General features: G+C 40.7%; 1 protein-coding gene across 1 annotated transcript in view; it reads right to left on the reverse strand.

The window, feature by feature from the left end:
• Window positions 1-27682, reverse strand: part of KAT6A (lysine acetyltransferase 6A) — a 646904-nt gene that overhangs the window by 198706 nt on the left and 420516 nt on the right. Inside the window, 2 exon segments of the mRNA XM_053719413.1 lie at window positions 26029-26077; window positions 26293-26408. Of these exon segments, the coding sequence (XP_053575388.1) occupies window positions 26029-26077; window positions 26293-26408 (165 nt within the window).

Below are 27682 nucleotides of genomic sequence, written 5' to 3' on the forward strand. Positions count from 1 at the left end.
AGAGAGTCCCTTGTCTACCGATCTAGATCTATCTGAGGAGACAAATCTGTATAATCTCCATTCCATTGCCTGGGCATACTTAGCTGCAGAGGCCTGAGATGAAAATGTGCAACTGGCACAATGTCCACTTTTGTCACCCTCAATCAGATTACCTCCATGCACTGAGCCACTGACGGCCGAGGATTGAACTGAAGGGCTCGACATGCATTCAGAATTCTTAATTTCCTGATCACCGTCAGATAAAATCTCCACCGACAGTCGATTAGGGTTTCCAGAAAGGGTACCCTAGTCTGAGGAATTAAACTCTTTCCCAAATTTACTTTCCACCTGTGAGTTCTCAGGAAAGCTAGCACAATCTCAGTATGGGACCTTGCTAGTTAAGAAGATGACGCCTGGATTGGAATATCTCAAGATAAGGCGCCCGTGGTCTTAGACCCGCCTGTAAAGACCCCAGAACCTTTATAAAAATTCTGGGTGCCATGGCAGACCAAAAGGAAGTCACAAACTGAAAATGTTTGTCTATTAAAAATTAACTGCAGCTGGTATCAAACTGTAAGCCTACTGCTTGCTAGACAGCTAAGCTAACCATCAGGCTACTACAGATGGCTGTTGAAGACAAACCGTAATAACTTGTGAAGATCCCTGTGGATAAGAACATGAAGACAAGCATCCTTTATATCCACTGTTGTCATAAATTGACCCTCCTGGATAAATGGAACGAAGAGTTTCCATTTTGCAAGATGAAACTCTGAGAAAACAAGCTTAGACTCTAGAGACCTAAGATAGATATGAATATTCCCCCGTTTGGGACCAGATGGGAATATAAATCCTGACCCTCCTGTGCCCCTGCTCCTGTATCGGAAGAGGACAAATTACTCCCTTCATGCTGTCCTTGATTTCAACAGCAGACCAATTGGATCCTTACGCACTTTTTTTTTTTTTATCATTTCCATCAGGCCAGGTTTCCACAAAACCCTCTTGTAGTGGATTTCAAACTAAGAGCATACATATGAGTATCAAGGCTCTAACCCTAAAAGCTCAGAGAGCTGGGACAATGAATCCCTATCCTGATCTAATTTCAGGGGAGTTTCTGACTTAATAGTATCAGACAACACATCACACCAAAATGCTGCTGCACTAATGACGGTACTAAGGTTATTGAGTACATATAACTTTTGAAAAACCCAACTATTCACTAAGGAAAACAGTGGTTCACTTTACTAAGCTGGAAACTACTCCTCTCACCCTAGGTAAAGACAGCTTTTCTAGTCCCCGTAACTAAGGTGGTAATGAGAAACCCCCTCTGTGGTCCTTCTCACTGGATGCAATAGGACAGATTACACCAGGATAGTGCAAAAGTCCCGAATATTCTTGGACCACTATAGGTTAGTGGCACAAGATGAGCATTAACAACATACTCCCAAATGGCAAACGCCTTAAAGGGAGAAGGTGCAGAAAAAAGGGAGTGTAATATTTTAATGAAAATTGACACAAAAAACAGAATTTATGCTTAACTGATAAATTTATTTTTCTTGCGATGTATCGAGTCCACGGATTCATCCATACTTGTGGGATATTCTCCTTCCTAACAGGAAGTGGCAAAGAGAGCACCCACAGCAGAGCTGTCTATATAGCTCCTCCCTTAGCTCCACCCCCCAGTCATTCAACCGAAGGCTAGGAAGAAAAAGGAGAAACTATAGGGTGCAGAGGTGACTGAAGTTTTTTTTAAATAAAAATATACTACCTGTCTTAAATAGACACGGCTGGCCGTGGACTCGATACATCGCAAGAGAAAGAAATTTATCAGTTTTCTCTTGCAAGATGTATCGAGCCCACGGATTCATCCATACTTGTGGGATACCAATACCAAAGCTTTAGGACACGGACAAGACAGGTACCTTAAACGGAAGGCACCACTGCTTGTAGAACCTTTCTCCCAAAAATAGCCTCAGAAGAAGCAAAACTATTGAATTTGTAAAATTTGGAAAAAGTATGAAGCGAAGACCAAGTCGCCGCCTTACAAATCTGTTCAACAGAAGCCTCATTTTTAAAAGCCCATGTGGAAGCCACTGCTCTAGTAGAATGAGCAGTAATCCTTTCAGGAGGCTGCTGGCCAGCAGTCTCATAAACCAAACGGATGATGCTTTTCAGCCAAAAAGAAAGAGAGGTAGCCGTAGCCTTTTGACCTCTCCGCTTACCAGAATAAACAACAAACCATGAAGATGTTTGACGGAAATCTTTAGTTGCTTGCAAGTAGAACTTTAAAGCACGAACAACATCAAGATTGTGCAACAGACGTTCCTTCTTTGAAGAAGGATTAGGACACAGCGAAGGAACAACAATTTCCTGATTGATATTCCTATTAGAAACAACCTTAGGAAGGAATCCAGGTTTGGTACGCAAAACCACCTTATCTGCATGGAAAACCAGATAAGGTGAGTCACACTGTAAAGCAGATAACTCAGAAACTCTTCGAGCCGAAGAGATAGCTACTAAAAACAGAACTTTCCAAGATAGAAGCTTAATATCTATGGAATGCATAGGTTCAAACGGAACCCCTTGAAGAACTTTAAGAACTAAGTTTAGGCTCCATGGCAGAGCAACGGGTTTAAATACAGGCTTGATTCTGACTAAAGCCTGACTAAATGCTTGAACATCTGGGACATCTGCCAGACGTTTGTGTAAAAGAATAGACAAAGCAGATATCTGTCCTATTAAGGCGCTAGCTGAAAATCCTGTCTTCAATCCTTCTTGGAGAAATGACAATATTATAGGAATCCTAATCTTATTCCATGAGTAACCCTTAAATTCACACCAATAAAGATATTTGCGCCAAATCTTATGATAGATTTTCCTGGTGACAGGCTTTCTAGCTTGAATCAGGGTATCAATGATCGACTCAGAGAAACCACGCTTTGATAAAATCAGGCGTTCAATCTCCAAGCAGTCAGACGCCGAGAAATTAGATTTGGATGCTTGAATGGACCTTGGATTAGAAGGCCCTGCCTCAACGGCAGAGTCCACAGTGGAAACGATGACATGTCCACCAGGTCTGCATACCAAGTCCTGCGTGGCCACGCAGGTGCTATCAAAATCACTGAAGCTCTCTCCTGCTTGATTCTGGCAACCAGACGTGGAAGGAGAGGAAACGGTGGAAATACATAGGCCAGGTTGAAGGACCAGGGCACTGCTAGAGCATCTATCAGTACTGCCTGGGGATCCCGGGACCTGGACCCGTAACGAGGAAGCTTGGCGTTCTGACGGGACACCATCAGATCCAATTCTGGTGTGCCCCATAGCTGAGTCAGCCGGGCAAAAACTTCCGGATGGAGCTCCCACTCCCCTGGATGAAAAGTCTGGCGACTTAGGAAATCCGCCTCCCAGTTCTCTACCCCTGGGATATGGATTGCTGTAAGATGGCAAGAGTGAGTCTCCGCCCATCGGATTATTTTGGTTACCTCCATCATCGCTAGAGAACTCTTTGTTCCTCCTTGATGATTGATATAAGCTACAGTCGTGATGTTGTCCGACTGAAATCTGATGAATTTGGCCGTCGCTAGCTGAGGCCACGCCTGAAGGGCATTGAATATCGCCCTCAGGTCTAGAATGTTTATCGGGAGGAGAGATTCCTCCCGAGACCATAAGCCATGTGCTTTCAGGGAGTTCCAGACTGCACCCCAACCCAGCAGGCTGGCATCTGTCGTTACTATGAGCCACTCTGGCCTGCGGAAACACATTCCCTGAGACAGGTGGTCCTGAGACAACCACCAGAGAAGAGAATCTCTGGTCTCCTGATCCAGATGTATTTGAGGAGATAAATCTGCATAATCCCCATTCCACTGTTCGAGCATGCATAGTTGCAGTGGTCTGAGGTGTAGGCAGGCAAAAGGAACTATGTCCATTGCCGCTACCATAAGTCCGATTACCTCCATACACTGAGCCACTGATGGCTGAGGAATGGGATGAAGAGTTCGGCACGTGGTTAATAGTTTTGATTTTCTGACCTCCGTCAGAAATATTTTCATTTCTACCGAGTCTATCAGAGTCCCTAGGAAGGAAACTCTTGTGAGAGGGGGGAGAGAACTCTTTTTTATGTTCACCTTCCACCCATGAGATCTCAGAAAAGCCTGTCCAGAAAAGCGAATATGAGGAATTGATGATGATCTCTGTGAATAGGGATGTGCAGATGCGCATCCTTTAAGTCCACGGTAGTCATATATTGACCCTCCTGGATCAGAGGCAGAATAGTCTGAATAGTCTCCATCTTGAATGATGGTACTCTGAGGAATTTGTTTAGAATTTTGAGATCCAAGATTGGTCTGAAAGTTCCCTCTTTTTTTGGGAACCACAAACAGGTTTGAGTAAAACCCTAGCCCTTGTTCCGCTTTTGGAACTGGGTGGATCACTCCCATGGTATGTAGGTGTTCTACACAGCGTAAAAACGCCTCTCTCTTTGTCTGGTTTGCAGACAATTGAGAAATATGAAATCTCCCCCTTAGGGAGTCTTTGAAGTCCAGAAGATATCCCTGGGACACAATTTCTAAAGCCCAGCAATCGTGAACATCTCTTGCCTGAGCGAAGAGAGAGTCTGCCCTCCTACTAGATCCGGTCCCGGATCGGGGGCTACCCCTTCATGCTGTCTTGGAGGCAGCTGCAGGCTTCTTGGCCTGCTTACCCTTGTTCCAAGCCTGGTTAGGTCTCCAGACTAACTTGGATTGGACAAAATTCCCCTCTTGCTTTGCAGCAGGGGAAGCAGAAGCGGGACCACCCTTGAAGTTCCGAAAGGAACAAAAATTATTTTGTTTGGTCCTCATTTTATTTGTTTTATCCTGGAGGGAGGGCATGGCCTTTCCCTCCAGTGATGTCTGAAATAATCTCTTTCAGTTCAGGCCCGAATAGGGTCTTTCCTTTGAAAGGGATGTTCAAAAGCTTAGATTTAGATGACACATCAGCAGACCAGGTCTTAAGCCATAACGCCCTGCGCGCTAAAAACATAATTTATGTAAGAACTTACCTGATAAATTCATTTCTTTCATATTGGCAAGAGTCCATGGGCTAGTGACGTATGGATATACATTCCTACCAGGAGGGGCAAAGTTTCCCAAACCTCAAAATGCCTATAAATACACCCCTCACCAAACCCACAATTCAGTTTAACGAGTAGCCAAGAAGTGGGGTGATAAGAAAGGAGCGAAAGCATCAAAATAAGGAATTGGAATAATTGTGCTTTATACAAAAAAATTCATAACCACCACAAAAAGGGTGGGCCTCATGGACTCTTGCCAATATGAAAGAAATGAATCCACGCAAGAGTCACTAGAGAGGGAGGGATAAAATAAAGACAGCCAATTCCGCTGAATAAATAATCCACAACCCAAATCAAAAAGTTTTAATCTTATAATGAAAAAAACTGAAATTATAAGCAGAAGAATCAAACTGAAACAGCTGCCTGAAGTACTTTTCTACCAAAAACTGCATCAGAAGAAGAAAAAACATCAAAATGGTAGAATTTAGTAAAAGTATGCAAATAAGACCAAGTTGCTGCTTTGCAAATCTGATCGACAGAAGCTTCATTCCTAAAAGCCCAGGAAGTAGAAACTGACCTAGTAGAATGAGCCGTAATCCTTTGAGGCGGGGATTTACCCGACTCCACATAAGCATGATGAATCAAAGACTTTAACCAAGACGCCAAAGAAATGGCAGAAGCCTTCTGACCTTTCCTAGAACCAGAAAAGATAACAAATAGACTAGAAGTCTTTCTGAAATCTTTAGTAGCTTCAACATAATATTTCAAAGCTCTTACTACATCCAAAGAATGTAAAGATCTCTCCAGAGAATTCTTAGGATTAGGACACAATGAAGGGACAACAATTTCTCTACTAATGTTGTTAGAATTCACAACTTTAGGTAAAAAATTTAATAAAGTCTGCAACACCGCCTTATCCTGATTAAAAATCAGAAAAGGAGATTCACAAGAAAGAGCAGATAACTCAGAAACTCTTCTAGCAGAAGAGATGGCCAAAAGGAACAAAACTTTCCAGGAAAGTTATTTAATATCCAAAGAATGCATAGGTTCAAACGGAGGAGCCTGTAAAGCCATCAGAACCAAATTGAGACTCCAAGGAGGAGAGATTGACTTAATGACAGGCTTGATACGAACCAAAGCCTGTACAAAACAATGAATATCAGGATGATTAGCAATCTTTCTGTGAAAAAAAACAGAAAGAGCAGAGATTTGTCCTTTCAAGGAACTTGCAGACAAACCTTTATCCAAACCATCCTGAAGAAACTGTAAAATTCTAGGAATTCTAAAAGAATGCCAAGAGAACTTATGAGAAGAACACCAAGAAATGTAAGTCTTCCAAACTCGGTAATAAATCTTTCTAGACACAGATTTACGAGCCTGTAACATAGTATTAATCACTGAGTCAGAGAAACCTCTATGACTAAGAATCAAGCGTTCAATCTCCATACCTTCAAATTTAATGATTTGAGATCCTGATGGAAAAATGGGCCTTGAGATAGAAGGTCTGGCCTTAACGGAAGTGTACAAGGTTGGCAACTGGCCATCCGAACAAGATCCGCATACCAAAACCTGTGTGGCCATGCTGGAGCCACCAGTAGTACAAACGCACGCTCCATTAGGATTTTGGAAGAAGAACTAGAAGCGGAAAGATATAAGCAGGTTGATAATTCCAAGGAAGTGACAACGTGTCCACCGCTTCTGCCTGAGGATCCCTGGATCTGGACAGATACCTGGGAAGTTTTTTGTTTAGACGAGAAGCCATCAGATCTATTTCTGGAATTCCCCAGATTTGAACAATCTGAAGAAATACCTCTGGGTGAAGAGACCATTCGCCCGGATGTAACGTCTGGCGACTGAGATAATCCACTTCCCAATTGTCTATACCTGGGATGTGAACCGCAGAGATTAGACAGGAGCTGGATTCCGCCCATACCAGTATCCGAGATACTTCTTTCACAGCCTGAGGACTGTGAGTCCCACCTTGATGATTGACATACGCCACGGTTGTGACATTGTCTGTCTGAAAACAAATAAACTATTCTCTCTTCAGAAGAGGCCAGAACTGAAGAGCTCTGAAAATCGCATGGAGTTCCAAAATGTTGATTGGTAATCTCGCCTCCTGAGATTCCCAAACCCCCAGCGCTGTCAGAGATCCCCATACAGCTCCCCAACCTGAAAGACTCGCATCTGTTGAGATCACAGTCCAGGTTGGATGAACAAAAGAGGCCCCTTGAATTAAATGATGGTGATCCAACCACCAAGTCAGAGAAGATCGAAAATTGGGATTTAAGGATATTAATTGTGATATCTTTGTATAATCCCTGCACCATTGGTTCAGCATACAAAGCTGGAGAGCAAAAGGGATCGCGTCCGATGCAGCAGTCATGAGACCTAGAATTTCCATGCACAAAACGACCGAAGGGAATGATTGAGACTGAAGGTTTCGACAAGCTGAAACCAATTTCAGACGTCTCTTTTCTGTTAAAGACAAAGTCATGGACACTGAATCTATTTGGAAACCCAAAAAGGTTACCCTTGTCTGAGGAATCAAGGAACTCTTTGGTAAATTGATCCTCCAACCATGTCTTTGAAGAAACAACACAAGTTGATTCGTATGAGATTCTGCAGAATGTAAAGACTGAGCAAGTACCAAGATATCGTCCAAATAAGGAAATACCGCAATACCCTGTTCTCTGATTACAGAGAGAAGGGCACCGAGAACCTTTGAAAAGATCCTTGGAGCTGTTGCTAGGCCAAACGGAAGAGTAACAAACTGGTAATGCTTGTCTAGAAAAGAGAATCTCAGGAACTGATAGTGATCTGGATGAATTGGAATTTGAAGATATGCATCCTGTAAGTCTATTGTAGACATATAATGCCCTTGCTGAACAAAAGGCAGAATAGTCCTTATAGTCACCATTTTGAATGTTGGTATCCTTACATAACGATTCAATATTTTTAGATCCAGAACTGGTCTGAAGGAATTCTCCTTCTTTGGTACAATGAACAGATTTGAGTAAAACCCCAGACACCGTTCCAGAACTGGAACTGGCACAATTAACCCAGCCGACTCTAGGTCTGAAACACATTTCAGAAATGCCTGAGCCTTTACTGGGTTTACTGGAATTCACAGGCGGTCTTATCTTGAAACCTATTCTGTACCCTTGTGAAACAATGTTCTGAATCCATAGACTTTGAATCGAATTGATCCAAACATCTTTGAAAAATCGTAACCTGCCCCCTACCAGCTGTGCTGGAATGAGGGCCGCACCTTCATGCGGATTTGGGAGCTAGTTTTCACTTTCTAAAAGGCTTGGATTTATTCCAGACTGGAGAAGGTTTCCAAATGGAAACTGTTCCTTTAGGGGAAGGGTCAGGCTTCTGTTCCTTATTCTGGCGAAAGGAACGAAAACGATTAGCAGCCCTATATTTACCTTTAGATTTTTTGTCCTGAGGCAAAAAGGCTCCCTTCCCCCCATAACAGTTGAAATTATTGAATCCAACTGAGAACGAAATAATTTATTACCTTGGAAGGAAAGAGTAAGCAATGTTGACTTAGAAGTCATATCTGCATTCCAAGACTTAAGCCATAAGCTTTTCTAGCTAAAATAGCTAAAGACATATACCCGACATCAATCCTAATGATATCAAAAATGGCATCACAAACAAAGTTATTAGCATGTTGAAGAAGTTTAACAATGCTATAAGCATTATGATCTGACATTTATTGCGCTAAAGCCTCCAACCAGAAGGTGGAAGCTGCAGCAACATCAGCCAAAGAAATAGCAGGTCTAAGAAGATTACCTGAACATAAATAAGCCTTCCTTAGAAAGGATTCAAGCTTCCTATCTAAAGGATCCTTAAAAGAAGTACTATCTGCCGTAGGAATAGTAGTAAGTTTAGCAAGAGTAGAGATAGCCCCATCAACTTTGGGGATTTTTTCCCAAAACTCTAATCTATAAGATGGCAAAGGGTACAATTTCTTAAACCTTGGAGAAGGAGTAAATTTAGTACCCAGACTATTCCATTCCCTAGAAATTACTTCTGAAATAGCATCAGGAACTGGAAAAACTTCTGGAATAACTAACTACATGAGGTTTAAAAACTGAATTTAAATGCTTATTAGTTTTAATATCAAGAGGACTAGACTCCTCCATATCTAATGCAATCAACACTTCTTTAAGTAAAGAACAAATAAACTAAATCTTAAACAAATATGAAGTGTCAATATCAGTGTCAATATCTGAGGCAGAATCTTCTGAACTAGATAAATCCTCATCAGAAATAGATAAGTCAGAATGATGGCGGTCATTTAAAAATTAATCTGAAATATGAGAAGTTTTAAAAGACCTTTTACGTTTACTAGAAGGAGGAATAACAGACAGAGCCTGTTAAATTAACATTAGATGTTGAAGGAACAACAACAGGTAATGGATTATTACTAATGGAAATATTATCTGCGTTAGATAGTTTATCATGACAACTAACACAAACTACAGCCGGAAGAACAGTTACCAAATGTTTACAACAAATGCACTTAGCTTTGGTAGAACCGACATCAGGCAGCGTCTTTCCAGAAGTAGATTCTGATCCAGGGTCAGGTAGTGACATCTTGCAATATGTAATAGAAAAAACAACATATAAAGCAAAATTATCAAATTCATTAAATGACAGTTTCAGGAATGGGAAAAAATACAAAAAACAAGCCTCTAAAAACCAGAAGCAACTAAAAAGCGAGACTGAAATAATGTGAAAAAAACTGGCGCCAAGTATGACGCCCACTTTTTTGGCGCCAAGTATGACGCCCACATTTTCTGGCGCCAAGAATGACGCCCACATTTTTTGGCGCTAAAAACGTCCGCAACACACATACATAAAAAATGACGCAACCACGTGAAAACTTCGAAATTTTTGCGCCAAAAATGACGCAATAAATTGTAGCATTTTCTGCACCCGCAAGCCTAAAAGCCCGCAATTTAGAAGAAAAAAAGTCAATTGAAAATTTTCAAGGTAGGAAAAATATTAATTCATATGCATTTTTCCAAAAAAATGAAACTGACAGTCTGAAAGAAGGAACACTGATTATCCTGAATCATGGCAAATATAAGTTTAACTTTAAAGAGGAGGGATTCGGAAACACTGGGTGAGAGGCTGTAGTCAATATATAAAAGGACTGACCCCCAGCTGATAGTGATATAACGTTATATTCCTTCACGATAATATAATTTATGTAAAAACTTACCTGATAAATTAATTTCTTTCATATTAGCAAGAGTCCATGAGCTAGTGACGTATGGGATATACATTCCTACCAGGAGGGGCAAAGTTTCCCAAACCTCAAAATGCCTACAAATACACCCCTCACCACACCCACAAATCAGTTTAACGAATAGCCAAGAAGTGGGGTGATAAGAAAAAAGTGCGAAAGCATAAAAAATAAGGAATTGGAATAATTGTGCTTTATACAAAAAAATCATAACCACCACAAAAAGGGTGGGCCTCATGGACTCTTGCTAATATGAAAGAAATGAATTTATCAGGTAAGTTTTTACATAAATTATGTTTTCTTTCATGTAATTAGCAAGAGTCCATGAGCTAGTGACGTATGGGATAATGACTACCCAAGATGTGGATCTTTCCACGCAAGAGTCACTAGAGAGGGAGGGATAAAATAAAGACAGCCAATCCCGCTGAAAAATAATCCACACCCAAAATAAAGTTTAAATTTTATAATGAAAAAAACTGAAAACATAAGCAGAAGATTCAAACTGAAACAGCTGCCTGAAGTACTTTTCTACCAAAAACAGCTTCAGAAGAAGAAAACACATCAAAATGGTAGAATTTAGTAAAAGTATGCAAAGAAGACCAAGTTGCTGCTTTGCAAATCTGATCAACCGAAGCTTCATTCCTAAACGCCCAGGAAGTAGAAACTGACCTAGTAGAATGAGCTGTAATCCTTTGAGGCGGAGTTTTACCCGACTCGACATAAGCATGATGAATTAAAGATTTCAACCAAGATGCCAAAGAAATGGCAGAGGCCTTCTGACCTTTCCAAGAACCGGAAAAGATAACAAATAGACTAGAAGTCTTTCGGAAATTCTTAGTAGCTTCAACATAATATTTCAAAGCTCTAACTAAATCCAAAGAATGCAATGATTTCTCTTTAGAATTCTTAGGATTAGGACATAATGAAGGAACCACAATTTCTCTACTAATGTTGTTGGAATTCACAACCTTAGGTAAAAATTCAAAAGAAGTTCGCAACACCGCCTTATCCTGATGAAAAATCAGAAAAGGAGACTCACAAGAAAGAGCAGATAATTCAGAAACTCTTCTGGCAGCAGAGATGGCCAAAAGGAACAAAACTTTCCAAGAAAGTAATTTAATGTCCAATGAATGCATAGGTTCAAACGGAGGAGCTTGAAGAGCCCCCAGAACCAAATTCAAACTCCAAGGAGGAGAAATTGACTTTAATGACAGGTTTTATACGAACCAAAGCTTGTACAAAACAATGAATATCAGGAAGATTAGCAATCTTTCTGTGAAAAAGAACAGAAAGAGCAGAGATTTGTCCTTTCAAAGAACTTGCAGACAAACCTTTCTCCAAACCATCCTGAAGAAACTGTAAAATTCTCGGAATTCTAAAAGAATGCCAGGAAAAATGATGAGAAAGACACCAAGAAATATAAGTCTTCCAGACTCTATAATATATCTCCCTAGATACGGATTTACGAGCCTGTAACATAGTATTAATCACAGAGTCAGAGAAACCTCTTTGACTAAGAATCAAGCGTTCAATCTCCATACCTTTAAATTTAAGGATTTGAGATCCTGATGGAAAAAAGGACCTTGCGACAGAAGGTCTGGTCTTAACGGAAGAGTCCACGGTTGGCAAGAGGCCATCCGGACAAGAAAACGAGCAAAGGGGATCGCGTCCGATGCAGCAGTCATAAGACCTAGAATTTCCATGCATAAGGCTACCGAAGGGAATGATTGTGACTGAAGGTTTCGACAAGCTGATATCAATTTTAGACGTCTCTTGTCTGTCAAAGATAGAGTCATTGACACTGAATCTATCTGGAAACCCAAAAAGGTTACCCTTGTCTGAGGAATCAATGAACTTTTTAGTAAATTGATCCTACAACCATGATCTTGAAGAAACAACACAAGTCGATTCGTATGAGATTCTGCTAAATGTGAAGACTGAGCAAGTACCAAGATATCGTCCAAATAAGGAAATACCACAATACCCTGTTCTCTGATTACAGACAGAAGGGCACCGAGAACCTTTGTAAAAATTCTTGGAGCTGTTGCTAGTCCAAACGGCAGAGCCACAAACTGGTAATTCTTGTCTAGGAACGAGAATCTCAGAAACTGATAGTGATCTGGATGAATCGGAATATGCAGATATGCATCCTGTAAATCTATTGTAGACATATAATGCCCTTGCTGAACAAAAGGCAGGATAGTCCTTACAGTTACCATTTTGAATGTTGGTATCCTTACATAACGATTCAATATTTTTAGATCCAGAACTGGTCTGAAGGAATTCTCCTTCTTTGGTACAATGAAGAGATTTGAATAAAACCCCAGCCCCTGTTCCAGAACTGGAACTGGCATAATTACTCCAGCCAACTCTAGATCTGAAACACATTTCAGAAATGCTTGAGCCTTCGCTGGATTTACTGGGACACGGGAAAGAAAAAATCTCTTTGCAGGAGGCCTTATCTTGAAGCCAATTATGTACCCTTCTGAAACAATATTCTGAATCCAAAGATTGTGAACGGAATTGATCCAAATTCCTTTGAAAAAACGTAATCTGCCCCCTACCAGCTGAGCTGGAATGAGGGCCGCACCTTCATGTGGACTTAGGAGCTGGCTTGATTTTCTAAAAGGCTTGGATTTATTCCAGACTGGAGATGGTTTCCAAACTGATACCGCTCCTGAGGATGAAGGATCAGGCTTTTGTTCCTTGTTGTGACGAAAGGAACGAAAACGATTATTAGACCTAAATTTACCTTTAGATTTGTTATCCTGTGGTAAAAAAGTTCCTTTCCCTCCAGTAACAGTTGAGATAATAGAATCCAACTGAGAACCAAATAATTTATTACCCTGGAAAGAAAGGGAAAGCAGAGTAGACATAGAAGACATATCAGCATTCCAAGTTTTAAGCCATAAAGCTCTAAAATAGCTAGAGACATATACCTGACATCAACTCTAATGATATCAAAGATGGCATCACAAATAAAATTATTAGCATGTTGAAGAAGAATAATAATGCTATGAGAATTATGATCTGTTACTTGTTGCGCTAAAGTTTCCAACCAAAAAGTTGAAGCTGCAGCAACATCCGCCAAAGATATAGCAGGTCTAAGAAGATTACCTGAACACAAGTAAGCTTTTCTTAGAAAGGATTCAATTTTCCGATCTAAAGGATCCTTAAAGGAAGTACCATCTGCCGTAGGAATGGTAGTACGCTTAGCAAGAGTAGAGGATAGCCCCATCAACCTTAGGGATTTTGTCCCAAAATTCTAATCTGTCAGATGGCACAGGATATAATTGCTTAAAACGTTTAGGAGGAGTAAATGAATTGCCCAAATTATTCCATTCTTTGGAAATTACTTCAGAAATAGCACCAGAACAGGAAAAACTTCTGGAATAACTACAGGAGATTTAAAAACCTTATCTAAACGTTTAGATTTAGTATCAAGAGGACCAGAATCCTCAATTTCTAATGCAATTAGGACTTCTTTAAGTAAAGAACGAATAAATTCCATTTTAAATAAATATGAAGATTTATCAGCATCAACCTCTGAGACAGAATCCTCTGAACCAGAAGAGCCATTATCAGAATCAGAATGATGTTCATTTAAAAATTCATCTGAAAAATGAGAAGTTTTAAAAGACTTTTTACGTTTACTAGAAGGAGGAATAACAGACATAGCCTTCTTAATGGATTTAGAAACAAAATCTCTTATGTTATCAGGAACACTCTGAGTATTAGATGTTGACAGAACAGTAACAGGTAATGTAACAGTACTAAAGGAAATATTATCTGCATAAACAAGTTTGTCATGACATTTAATACAAACAACAGCTGGAGGAACAGCTACCAAAAGTTTACAGCAGATACACTTAGCTTTGGTAGTTCCAGCACCAGGCAGCGATTTTCCAGAAGTATCTTCTGACTCAGCTTCAACACGGGACATCTTGCAATATGTAATAGAAGAAACAACTTATAAAGCAAAATTGATCAAATTCCTTAAATGACAGTTTCAGGAATGGCAAAAAATGCCAGTGAACAAGCTTCTAGCAACCAGAAGCAATAAAAAATGAGACTTAAATAATGTGGAGACAAGTGACGCCCATATTTTTTTAGCGCCAAATAAGACGCCCACATTATTTGGCGCCTAAATGCTTTTGGCGCCAAAAATGACGCCACATCCGGAACGCCGACATTTTTGCCGCAAAAGAACGTCAAAAATGATGCAACTTCCGGCGACACGTATGACGCCGGAAACAGAAAAAAAAATTTGCCCCAAAAAAGTCAGCGCCAAGAATGACGCAATAAAATGAAGCATTTTCAGCCCCCGCGAGCCTAACAGCCCACAGGAAAAAGTCAAATTTTAAGGTAAGAAAAAAATTGTTTTATACAAATGCATTATCCCAAATATGAAACTGACTGTCTGAAAATAAGGAATGTTGAACATCCTGAGTCAAGGCAAATAAATGTTTGAATACATATATTTAGAACTTTATAAAAAAAGTGCCCAACCATAGCTTAGAGTGTCACAGAAAATAAGACTTACTTACCCCAGGACACTCATCTACATGTTGTAGAAAGCCAAACCAGTACTGAAACGAAAATCAGCAGAGGTAATGGTATATATAAGAGTATATCGTCGATCTGAAAAGGGAGGTAAGAGATGAATCTCTACGACCGATAACAGAGAACCTATGAAATAGACCCCGTAGAAGGAGATCATTGAATTCAAATAGGCAATACTCTCCTCACATCCCTCTGACATTCACTGCACGCTGAGAGGAAAACCGGGCTCCAACCTGCTGCGGAGCGCATATCAACGTAGAATCTAGCACAAACTTACTTCACCACCTCCATAGGAGGCAAAGTTTGTAAAACTGATTTGTGGGTGTGGTGAGGGGTGTATTTGTAGGCATTTTGAGGTTTGGGAAACTTTGCCCCTCCTGGTAGGAATGTATATCCCATACGTCACTAGCTCATGGACTCTTGCTAATTACATGAAAGAAATATATATAAAGTGTAGAAAGCACACTGCAATATGACAACCAATATCCTGGTGATAATTGTTCTCATATAGCGAGCATTTAATTCAACTTGCGGCAGAAGGATTCACCCCACCACTCATGTCCTGCTGGAGGGTGCCTCCTTTGCCTTTTAATTTATGAACTAATAAAGCATTGAAGAACAGTCTCTGCTATCCTTCGTTGTTTTGCTTAAATATAAGTTTAAAACATATATTTAGAACTTTACATATAAAGTGCCCAACCATAGCTTAGAGTGTCATAAACAAAATAAGACTTACTTACCCTAAGACACTCATCTACATATAGTAGATAGCCAAACTAGTACTGAAATAAGAATCAGTAGAGGTAATGGTATATAAGAGTATATCGTCGATCTGAAAAGGGAGGTAGGAGAAGAAATCTCTACGACCGATAACAGAGAACCTATGAAATAGATCCCCTAGAGGAAGACCATGGTATTCAAATAGGCAATACTCTGTTTACATCCCTCTGACATTCACTGCACTCTGAGAGGAAAACCGGGCTTCAGCCTGCTGCGAAGCGCATATCAACATAGAAATCTAGCACAAACTTACTTCACCACCTCCATTGGAGGCAAAGTTTGTAAAAATGAATTGTGGGTGTGGTGAGGGGTGTATTTATAGGCATTTTGAGGTTTGGGAAACTTTGCCCCTCCTGGTAGGAATGTATATCCCATACGTCACTAGCTCATGGACTCTTGCCAATTACATGAAAGAAATGGCAAAACCTGAATTCTTTGCCGCTAATTTGGCCAGTTGAAAAGCGGCATATGTAATGAAAGAATTAGCCAACTTAAGGGCCTTAATTCTATCCATAATATCTTCTAATGGAGTCTCTATCTGAAGAGCCTCTTCTAGAGCCAGGAACCAGAAAGCAACTGCAGGAGTTACAGGAACAATGCACGCAATAGGTTGGAGAAGAAAACCTTGATGAACAAAAATTTTCCTTAGGTGACCCTCTAATTTTTTATCCATAGGATCTTTGAAAGCATAACTATCTTCGATAGGTATAGTTGAACGCTTGACGAGAGTAGAAATAGCTCCCTCCACCTTAGGGACCGTCTGCCACGAGTCCCGCATGGTGTCAGATATGGGAAACATTTTCTTAAAAACAGGAGGGGGAGCGAACGGTATACCTGGTCTATCCCACTCCTTAGTAACAATATTCGCAATCCTCTCAGGGACTGGAAAAACATCAGTGTAAACAGGAACCTTTAAGTATTTGTCCATTTTACACAATTTCTCTGGGACCACTATAGGGTCACAATCATCCAGAGTCGCTAATACCTCCCTGAGCAACAAGCGGAGGTGTTCAAGCTTAAATTTAAAGGCCGTCATATCAGAATCTGTCTGAGGGAGCGACTTCCCTGAATCAGAAATCTCTCCCTCAGACAGCAAATCCTTTACCCCTACTTCAGAACATTGTGAGGCTCAGCATTTGTTCTTAACCCAGAGCTGTCACTCTTTCCTTGTAACCCAGGCAGTTTAGATAAAACCTCTGAGGGTTGTATTCATAACTGTGGCCATGTCTTGTAAAGTAAACAAATTTGACGCACTAGAGGTACTTGGCGTCACTTGTGCGAGCTTTACTGGTTGTGACACTTGGGGAGAGTTAGATGGCATAACCTCATTTCCTTCTGTCTGAGAATCATCTATTGTTATATTTTTAAGTGCTATAATATGCTCTTTAAAATTAATAGACATATCAGTGCAAGGGGGACACATTCTAAGAGGGGGTTTCAACATGGCTTCTAAACACATTGAACAAGGAGTTTCCTTGATGTCAGACATGTTAAACAGGCTAGTAATGACACAAGCAAGCTTGGAAAAAACTTTATTCAAAGTAAATACTTAGAAAAAAACGTTACTGTGCCTTTAAGAGAAAAAAAGATGCACAAACTCTGCAAAACAGAGTAAAAAAGCAGTAAACTTTGAAATTTTTACAGTGGAATCATAAATCCTTAGTAAGATTTCCCCACCAGACAAATAAACGATTAACCCCTTAATGTAAAAACCGGATTGACAAAATGTCAAAAACCGGTATAAAAACGTTCAGCGCCTTGCCACAGCTCTGCTGTGGCGCCTACCTGCGCTTAGGGATAGACTTGTGGGGAAAAAGCTTCCTTCAGGCCCTCAAGCACAGCAGGACCCTCTGGAGAAGCAGCTGGATGTCTTCAGAGTAAAAGAAACTGCGCAACTGAGGCGCGAAAATAGGCCCCTCCCACCTCACTCGATGTTAGTGGGGCCTAAAAGAAACACACCAAAGTGTTTCTAAACTAGCCATGTGGGTTAATAACCCTTAATAAGCCATAATTGTGCCCTCAAAGTCCCTCAAAAAATGTTAATCTTTCAATAAAAAATTTTTTTTTCTATAAGTGTCACCAGTTACAACTGAGCCCTTTATGCAAGTTGGGATTCCTTACTACGTGTCAGAATACAGCTTACAATTCCCTCATGGGGATACTGCCAGCCTTTTCTAAAATTATCACAGTCTGTCTAGAAAAAAAATTGACTGAATATACCTCAAAGCAGTTTAGCATGCAAACCGTTCCCCCAACTGAAGTTTTCCTGTACTCCTCAGCCTCTGTGGGAACAGCAGTGGATCTTAGTTACAAAGTGCTAAGATCATCATCCTCCTTGCAGAAATCTTCATTCCTTTTCTGCTAGAGAGTGAATAGTACACACCGGTACCATTTAAAATAAACTTTTGCTTGAGAAAATAAAAACTAACATTTTTGTCACCACACTCACTTTACCCTTCCTAGTACTTAGAGTAGGCAAAGAGAATGAATGGGTAGTGGAGCTAAGGGAGGAGCTATATAGACAGCTCTGCTGTGGGTGCTCTTCCTGTTAGGAAGGAGAATATCCCACAAGTATGGATGAATCCGTGGACTCGATACATCTTGCAAGAGAAAACATTACTGTTACTTTAAATTATAAACGTAACTTTAATTTACGAGTGTACTTGTTCCATATTAAACACAAAGCTGAATTATCTCAAACAGCTGAATGCATCAAATACTCAAGGTTGTTCCCTTCCAGGAAAATAGTTAGAAAAGGACAAAAGATTTATTTAATCTGAAGAGATACCAGAGTAGAACCGTGACTTGAAATGGCACAATACCCAAAAAGGTGAAGGTACTCCAAAAAAAGAAAAAAAACCTACCATCACCATGTAGCATCAAAAAAAATGTTCTGCTATATATGGCATATAACCCAGAACCCTCAGACTTCAACGTAGCCTATAGGAGTCTGTCAGTAATTGGATGGGGCACTGACAGATAACAAGCATCCGGATGAGTCATAACCCCTCTTACATACTGAGTGTTTGTAAAGCTTCTCTGCTATATGCTAACTCAGCAGAAAAAATTATCCAGATCACTGAAAGACACACACATAAAGCGCACAAACCCTCTCAACTATATGCTAAAGTACAGCTGAGAAGGCAGTTGGCATCCATTTCAGTAATAACCACAAAAAGCGGGCAAATGATGGCGCGAACCTTAGCTCCGCCCATCGTGGGCACATCAAGTTAAATCTCCCGATCCAATTTAAGACAAAAGGAGCTGTCGGGAGAACACCCTCAAACATGAAAACAATACCCCTAGTCAGTTTGCAATGAATACCAGCTGTTGGGAACAGTAAAAACATCATAACCCCTGCAAGGAGATCTCCCTGTCGGATGTCCTTTTAAGCCATAGGGAGCGAGACATGTAAAACATTTCATGCATAATAAAGCAAACCTCCCTGTCGGTTGTCATATTTGTTTAAAAACAAACAGCAGGAAACGAGACATATATAAAACTTTTTACATGCGCCATAAAATAAACCTTGCTGTCGGCCGTTAGACTAATACAAGCCGATGGGAGCCAGGACATATAGTAACATGTCTAACACAATTTCTGTGAAATCAAGTAACAACGCCTTCGGAAGCAAAGACTTGTTAAATACTCTTTATTCCACTGTTCGAAGAACTTTTGAGAGCTGTCTAACCACCTGGCCGTCGTCAGAGATAGCCTGACACCGAAGAGCGCCGTTCGACAAGCCCCGCCCCTCATGGGCGTTACATAATTCAACTCAGGGTCGCCATTGTTTTAAGTATAGGCGCCGTGGACAAAGTAGAAAAGTGTATAACGCTGTTATTTGTGAAACAGCCATCCAGAAAAGTATTGAGAGAAACTGTTCTCTGTGCAATCTCCCGGGCACCCTGCTTTAAATATAGGCACCGGGAGACAAGTATATAAAAAGGAAATTTATGCTTACCTGATAAATTGATTTCTTCTACGATATTAACCTCCTGCTAACAGGAAGTGGCAAAGAGCTGTATATATAGCTCCTCCCTTCCCTCCACCCCCAGTTATTCAACCGAAGGTTTAGGAAGAGAAAGGAAAAGCTAAAGGTGCAGAGGTGACTTTAGTTGTAAAAATAAAATATAATCTGTCTTAAAATGACAGGGAGGGCCGTGGACTCGTCGTATCGTCGAAGAAATCAATTTATCAGGTAAGCAAAAATTTCCTTTTCTTCTACAAGATACGACGAGTACACAGATTTCATCCTTACTTGTGGGATACAATACCAAAGCTACAGGACACTGATGAAACGGGAGGGACAAGATAGAGACCTAAACGGAAGGCACCACTGCTTGAAGACCCTTTTTCCCCAAAACAGCCTCAGAAGAAACAAAAGTATCAAATTTGTAAAATTTAGAAAAAGTATGAAGAGACGACCAAGTCGCAGCCTTGCAAATCTGTTCATCAGATGCATCGTTTTTAAAAGCCCATGTGGAAGCCACAGCCCTAGTAGAATGAGCCGTAATTCTTTCAGGAAGCTGCCTTCCAGCAGTCTCATATGCCAGACGGATGATGATACTCAGCCAAAAAGAAAGAGAGGTAGCTGTAGCTTTCTGACCCCTACGCTTTCCAGAAAAAAACAATGAATAATGAAGATGATTGACGGAAATACTTGGTTGCCTGTAAGTAAAACTTCAAGGCACGAACCACGTCCCGGTTATGTAACAGATGCTCCTTTTTAGAAGAAGGATTAGGACACAATGAAGCAACAACAATATCCTGATTAATATTCTTATTTGAAACAACCTTAGGAAGAAATCTAGGTTTGGTACACAAAACCACCTTATGAGAATGAAATATAAGATAAGGCGAATCACATTGTAATCCTGAAATCTCAGAAACTCTTCGAGCAGAAGAAATAGCAACCAAAAACAGAAGTTTCCAATATTACAACTTAATATCTATGGAATGCATGGGTTTTAACGGAACCCTTTGAAGAACTCGAAGAACTAAATTCAAACTCCAGGGAGGAGTAATTGGTCTAAATACAGGCTTAATTCTGGTTAGAGCATGACAAAAAGACTGAACATCTGGCACATCTGCCAAACGTTTATGAAGCAAAATTGACAAAGCAGAAATCTGTCCCTTTAAGTAACTTGCTGATAACCCTTTCTCCAAACCTTCTTGGAGAAAAGACAGAATCCTGGGAATCCTGACTTTACTCCATGAATAACCCTTGGACTCACACCAATAAAGATATTTATGCCATATCTTATGATAGATCTTTCTAGTGACAGGCTTACGAACCTGTATTAAAGTATCGATGACAGAATCAAAGAATCCCCGCTTAGATAAAATCAAGCGTTCAATCTCCAAGCAGTCAGCTGCAGATAATTTAGATTTGGATGTTGGAAAGGTCCTTGAAAGAGAAGGTCCTGTCTCAAAGGAAGTTTCCACAATGGCAGAGAGGACATGTCCACTAGATCTGCATACCAAGTCCTGGGTGACCACGCAGGCGCTATCAGTATTACTGAAGCTCTCCTGTTTGATCCGAGCAATCACGCGTGGAAGGAGAGGGAACGGTGGAAACACATAAGCTAGGCTGAACAAGCAAGGCACTGCCAGGGCATCTATCAGTTCGGTCTGAGGATCCCTCGACCTGGATCCGTAACGTGGAAGCTTGGCATTCTGACGAGATGCCATCAGATCTAAGCCCAAACACCCTGGGCATTCAGGGAATTCCAGATTGCACCCCTAGCCCAGAAGACTGGCATCCGTTGTCACCATCACCCATGAGGGTCTGCGGAAACATGTCCCCTGGGACAGATGATCCGGCGACAACCACCAAAGAAGAGAGTCTCTCGTCTCTTGATCCAGATTTATCTGAGGAGATAAATTCGCATAGTCCCCATTCCACTGTCCGAGCATGCACAGCTGCAGTGGTCTGAGATGAAAGCGAGCAAATGTAATGGTGTCCATTGCCGCTACCATTAATCCAATGACCTCCATACACTGAGCCACTGATGGCCGAGGAATGGACTGAAGGGCTCGGCAAAGTATTTAGAATCTTTGATTTTCTGACCTCCGTGTCCATGTGAGATTCTATCAGAAGATAAGTTGACGCCTGAATCAGAATATCATCCAAAAAAGGCGCCACTGCTATGCCCCGCGGTCTGATAACCACTAGAAGAGACCCTAGAACCTTTCTGAAGATTCTGGGTGCTGTGACCAACCCAAAGGGAAGAGCCACGAACTGATAGTGTTTGTACAAAAAGGCAAACCTTAGGAACTGATGATGATCCTTGTGAATAGGGATATGAAGGTATGCATCCTTTAAGTCCACGGAAGTCATATATTGACCCTCCTGGATCATTGGTAAAATTGTTCGTATAGTCTCCATCTTGAACGATGGGACTCTGAGAAATTTGTTTAAACACTTGAGATCTAAAATTGGTCTGAAAGTTCCCTCTATTTTGGGAACCACAAAAAGATTTGAGTAAAACCCCTGTCCCAGTTTTGGAACGGGACAAATTACTCTCATGGTATAGAGATCTTTTACACAGCGTAAGAACGCCTCTTTTTATCGGGTCTACAGACAATCGTGAAAGATGAAATCTCCCTCTTGGGAGAAAATCCTTGAATACCAGTTGATACCCGTGGGTCACGATTTCCAATGCCCAGGGGTCCTGAACATCTCTTGCATGAGCAAAGAAAGAAAGTCTGCCCCCTACCCGATCCGGTCCCGGATCAGGGGCCGCCCTTCATGCTGTCTTAGTAGCAGCAGCGGGCTTCTTGGATTGTTTACCTTTATTCCAAGCCTGGTTGGGTCTCCAGACGGACTTAGATTGGGCAAAATTCCCTTCCTGCTTTGTGGAGGAAGAGGAAGCAGAGGGTACTCCTTTAAAATTTCGAAAGGAACGAAAATTATTTTATTTACCCCTCATCTTAACAGACCTGTCCTGAGGTAGGGTGTGGCCTTTACCTCCAGTAATGTCAGAAATGATTTCCTTCAATTCAGGCCAGAATAGGGTCTTACCCTTGAAAGGAATAGCTAAAAGCTTAGATTTTTGATGACACATCAGCAGACCACGATTTGAAACAACGCTCTACGCGCTAAAATGGCAAAGCCTGCATTGTTTGACGCTAATTTAGCAATTTGAAAAGCGGCATCTGTAATAAAAGAATTAGCTAGCTTGAGAGCCTTAATTCTATCCAAAATATCCTCTAATGGGGTCTCAACCTTCAGAGACTCTTCTAGAGCATCAAATAAAAAAGCTGCTGCAGTAGTTACTGGAACAATGCAGGCTGTAGGTTGTAAAAGAAATCCCTGATGAATAAATAATTTCTTTAGAAGACCCTCTAACTTCTTATCCATAGGGTCTTTGAAAGCACAACTGTCCTCGATAGGTATAGTTGTACGCTTAGCCAGGGTAGATATAGCTCCCTCCACCTTAGGGACCGACTGCCAAGAGTCCCGAATGGTGTCTGATATGGGAAACATTTTCTTAAAATTAGGAGGAGGAGAGAACGGTATACCTGGTCTATCCCATTCCTTTTTTACAATTTCTGAAATTCTTTTAGGAACCAGAAAAACATCAGTGTAAGTAGAAACCTCTAGACATTTGTCCATCTTACACAACTTCTCTGGTGGTATCATAATAGGGTCACAATCGTCCAGAGTCGCTAAAACCTCCCTAACAGGCAGAGGTGTTCAAGCTTAAATTTAAAGGACATAACGTCCGAATCTGTCTGAGGCAACATATTTCCTGATTCTGAAAGTTCTCCCTCAGACAGCAATTCCCTGACCCCCAACTCAGAGCACTGTGAGGGTACATCGGAAATAGCCAATAAAGCATCAGAGGATTCAGTATCCACATTAATACCTGACCTACTGCGTTTACCCTGTAACACTGGTAATTTAGATAATACCTCTGTAAGGGTAGTTGACATAACTGCAGTCATCTCCTGCAGAGTAAAACAATTAGACGCACTAGAGGTACTAGGTAGAGGCGTCGCTTGTGTGGGCGTTAAAGGTTGTGACACTTGGAGAGAATTGGATGGCATATCCTGATTCTCTTCAGACTGAGAATCATCCTTAGGCACACTTTCTTTACCTAAAATATGCTTTTTACATTGTAAGGCCCTTTCAGTACAAGAGGAACACAACGTAAGAGGGGGTTCCACAATGGCTTCTAAACACATAGAGCAATTAGTATCCTCAATGTCACATGTTGAACAGACTAGCAATAACCACAATAGTCGTTAAACACTTTATTTATTGATTTTAACAATTTTTTTTAAAAACGTGTACTGCGCCTTTAAGAAATAAAAAAGCGCACAATTTTTCCCAAACTGCCTAAAAACGTTAACGCTTTAAAATTAACTACACATAATAGTGCCAAAAATTATTGCACTATCAAGAGCAAGGGGAGAAATTAACCTCTAAAAGATATTTAGACACAAAAATAGGTTAGATTTGAAAAAATAACCCCTGCACCTTGCCACAGCTCTGCTGTGGCGCCTACCTGCCCCCAAGGAACTGCAAAATGACTCTACAACGATCCGTATAACAGAATACCAGTTTAGGCCCAACCGGAGCTAATGCCTGCTGCCTTCTCAGCCAGAGTAAAGTGCGCGTCTGAGCGTGCGAAAATAGGCCCCGCCCATCATGGACGACGATCGCATAAGACCGTACAACCGCATGGGAAGCGGTTTAGTAATAAAGCCATGTAGATTTTGTTTTCCCCTAAGCACAACACAAATATACAGCCATATTGATTATTTGATCTTACAAATAAAAACCGTTAAGCTGCCTCTCCCAGTCTCCCTTTATATTGCTGTTTTTAAAGGGACACTCAAGGTTTCCAACTTTCCAATTTACTTCCATTATTATTATTACTTCCATTGTCTTGTTATCTTGCATTTGTTGATTATGCAAATCTGCTGTGTTTACTGGTCCTTTAAGCCCTTTATAAATGCTTAGCCCAGTACTATGTCAATAAAGTAAACACAGGTTTTTCAGTAATACCCTTTGTTTACAGGTCTACTGCTTACCCCTTTTCCCTTGCAGGGAAAAAATGTCAGCCAGTTCTGATATACCAAGTCTCCTCAGAAATAAAGGACTGAGCATACCTCAATGCGGCTTGTAGCATGACACCGTTCTCCACACTGAAGATTTCTCTTGAACTACCTTCAGAAGCTCTGTGGGAACCAACATGGATCTTAGTTACATCTGCTAAGATCATCAACCTCAGGGCAGAAATCTTCTTCCATATCTCCCTGAGGAAAATAGTACTCACCGGTACCATTTAAAATAAAAAACTTCTTGATTGAAGAAACTAAAACTAACACCTCACTTTGCCTGTGTTATACTAGGAAGAGGTAAAGAGAATGACTGGGGGTGGAGGGAAGGGAGGAGCTATATATACAGCTCTGCTGTGGTGCTCTTTGCCACTTCCTGTTAGCAGGAGGTTAATATCCCACAAGGATGAAATCCGTGGACTCGTCGTATCTTGTAGAAGAAAACACACGTATACTGCCCTTAACAATTGTGACCAACAGATCTCAGTACAATAATCCACCACATAGGGCGTTCCAATACACAACATACTGCGTTACTATGAGCATGAATATTAATAATCCCAGAGCTCATTATAACATCACCCAGTCAGTCTAAATATAATATATGAGACCACCGGTAGATTAGACACATGTAAACCCCTGTGTCCCAGCTGCCTTAAGTCTCCTAATAGGCTAGGAGAAACTTCCATGTATATCAATGAGGAATAGAAAAATGGCAAAGTGCCCAGTCCTTTATCTGAGATGCTTTACCCCCAGAAATAAAGTCAGCACTTACCTCATTCTGCCCGACAGCAAAGGCATCCCACCCGGCTTGCGAGGTCCTAAATTCTCTCCTCACATTGGCCTGTGGAAATAAAAAGTACTGAGTTTGTTTCCTTCACTCAGACTTTACAAGCAGGGAAGCAACATTATGGAAGGCGCAGTGAGAATTATATCCCACAAATTCCCATTGCTTCAAAGCCACCAAATGCTTCTCTTTTTGCACTGAAGATAGTGATTTGGTCTAGGCTACACCCCAAAACAAAGTAGCACACTGTGGCACTACTTAAAAAAAAAAAAAATCTTGATTGAAGAATCTATAACCAACACCTCACTCTGCCTCTTCCTATCACTAACACAGGCAAAGAGAATGACTGGGGTGGGAGGGAAGGGAGGAGCTATATATACAGCTCTGCTGTGGTGCTCTTTGCCTCCTCCTGCTGACCAGGAGGCGATATCCCATAAGTAAGGATGAAATCCGTGGACTTGCCATATCTTGTAAAAGAAACTATGGTTTATAGATTCTTCTCATTTGTCAGGTGGCAGTGCAGAGAGCCTGCCTTACCCAGAGTAATCTAATAGCAGTACATTGCTTTTTGCATTTATGTTTAAAACTGCAAAAAAAAAAAAGGCTCCAAGTGCAGTAAGGTTAAAAGTGAGTTTCAAGAGTCCACACAGTATATATTAGACAGACATACCCGTACGTAACAAGTCACCCCATTCTGACTTCTCTTCTAAATCAACATTTCTTTAACTATCTAGGTTAATTATTCACATGTCACAAATGCCCATCAAAGTGTTAGACCACTACTTAAAACTATGAGCTCACCTTGAATATTCTTGGGGATAAGGAGAGGAATACCACGTCTGAATTTCGTATTTTCCAAATTCAATGACAGAAGGGCAGCGTACCTGCGGGTCTGGAGGTCCACTCACACCAACCCTCTAAAAGAATAAGAAGTGCAACCAAAAGTTTATATACAGAGAAACTAGTAAGTAAAAACATAATTTATGTAAGAACTTACCTGATAAATTCATTTCTTTCATATTAGCAAGAGTCCATGAGCTAGTGACGTATGGGATATACATTCCTACCAGGAGGGGCAAAGTTTCCCAAACCTCAAAATGCCTATAAATACACCCCTCACCACACCCACAATTCAGTTTAACGAATAGCCAAGAAGTGGGGTGATAAAAAAGTGCGAAAGCATATAAAATAAGGAATTGGAATAATTGTGCTTTATACAAAATCATAACCACCACAAAAAAAGGGCGGGCCTCATGGACTCTTGCTAATATGAAAGAAATGAATTTATCAGGTAAGTTCTTACATAAATTATGTTTTCTTTCATGTAATTAGCAAGAGTCCATGAGCTAGTGACGTATGGGATAATGATTACCCAAGATGTGGATCTTTCCACACAAGAGTCACTAGAGAGGGAGGGATAAAATAAAGACAGCCAATTCCTGCTGAAAATAATCCACACCCAAAATAAAGTTTAACGAAAAACATAAGCAGAAGATTCAGACTGAAACCGCTGCCTGAAGTACTTTTCTACCAAAAACTGCTTCAGAAGAAGAAAATACATCAAAATGGTAGAATTTAGTAAAAGTATGCAAAGAGGACCAAGTTGCTGCTTTGCAAATCTGATCAACCGAAGCTTCATTCCTAAACGCCCAGGAAGTAGAAACTGACCTAGTAGAATGAGCTGTAATTCTCTGAGGCGGAGTTTTACCCGACTCAACATAGGCAAGATGAATTAAAGATTTCAACCAAGATGCCAAAGAAATGGCAGAAGCTTTCTAGCCTTTTCTAGAACCGGAAAAGATAACAAATAGACTAGAAGTCTTTCTGAAAGATTTAGTAGCTTCAACATAATATTTCAAAGCTCTAACAACATCCAAAGAATGCAACGATTTCTCCTTAGAATTCTTAGGATTAGGACATAATGAAGGAACCACAATTTCTCTACTAATGTTGTTGGAATTCACAACTTTAGGTAAAAATTCAAAAGAAGTTCGCAACACCGCCTTATCCTGATGAAAAATCAGAAAAGGAGACTCATAAGAAAGAGCAGATAATTCAGAAACTCTTCTGGCAGAAGAGATGGCCAAAAGGAACAAAACTTTCCAAGAAAGTAATTTAATGTCCAATGAATGCATAGGTTCAAACGGAGGAGCTTGAAGAGCCCCCAGAACCAAATTCAAACTCCAAGGAG

This window comes from Bombina bombina, chromosome 6 (genome assembly GCF_027579735.1).
Source record: "Bombina bombina isolate aBomBom1 chromosome 6, aBomBom1.pri, whole genome shotgun sequence".
Lineage (NCBI taxonomy): Eukaryota > Metazoa > Chordata > Amphibia > Anura > Bombinatoridae > Bombina > Bombina bombina.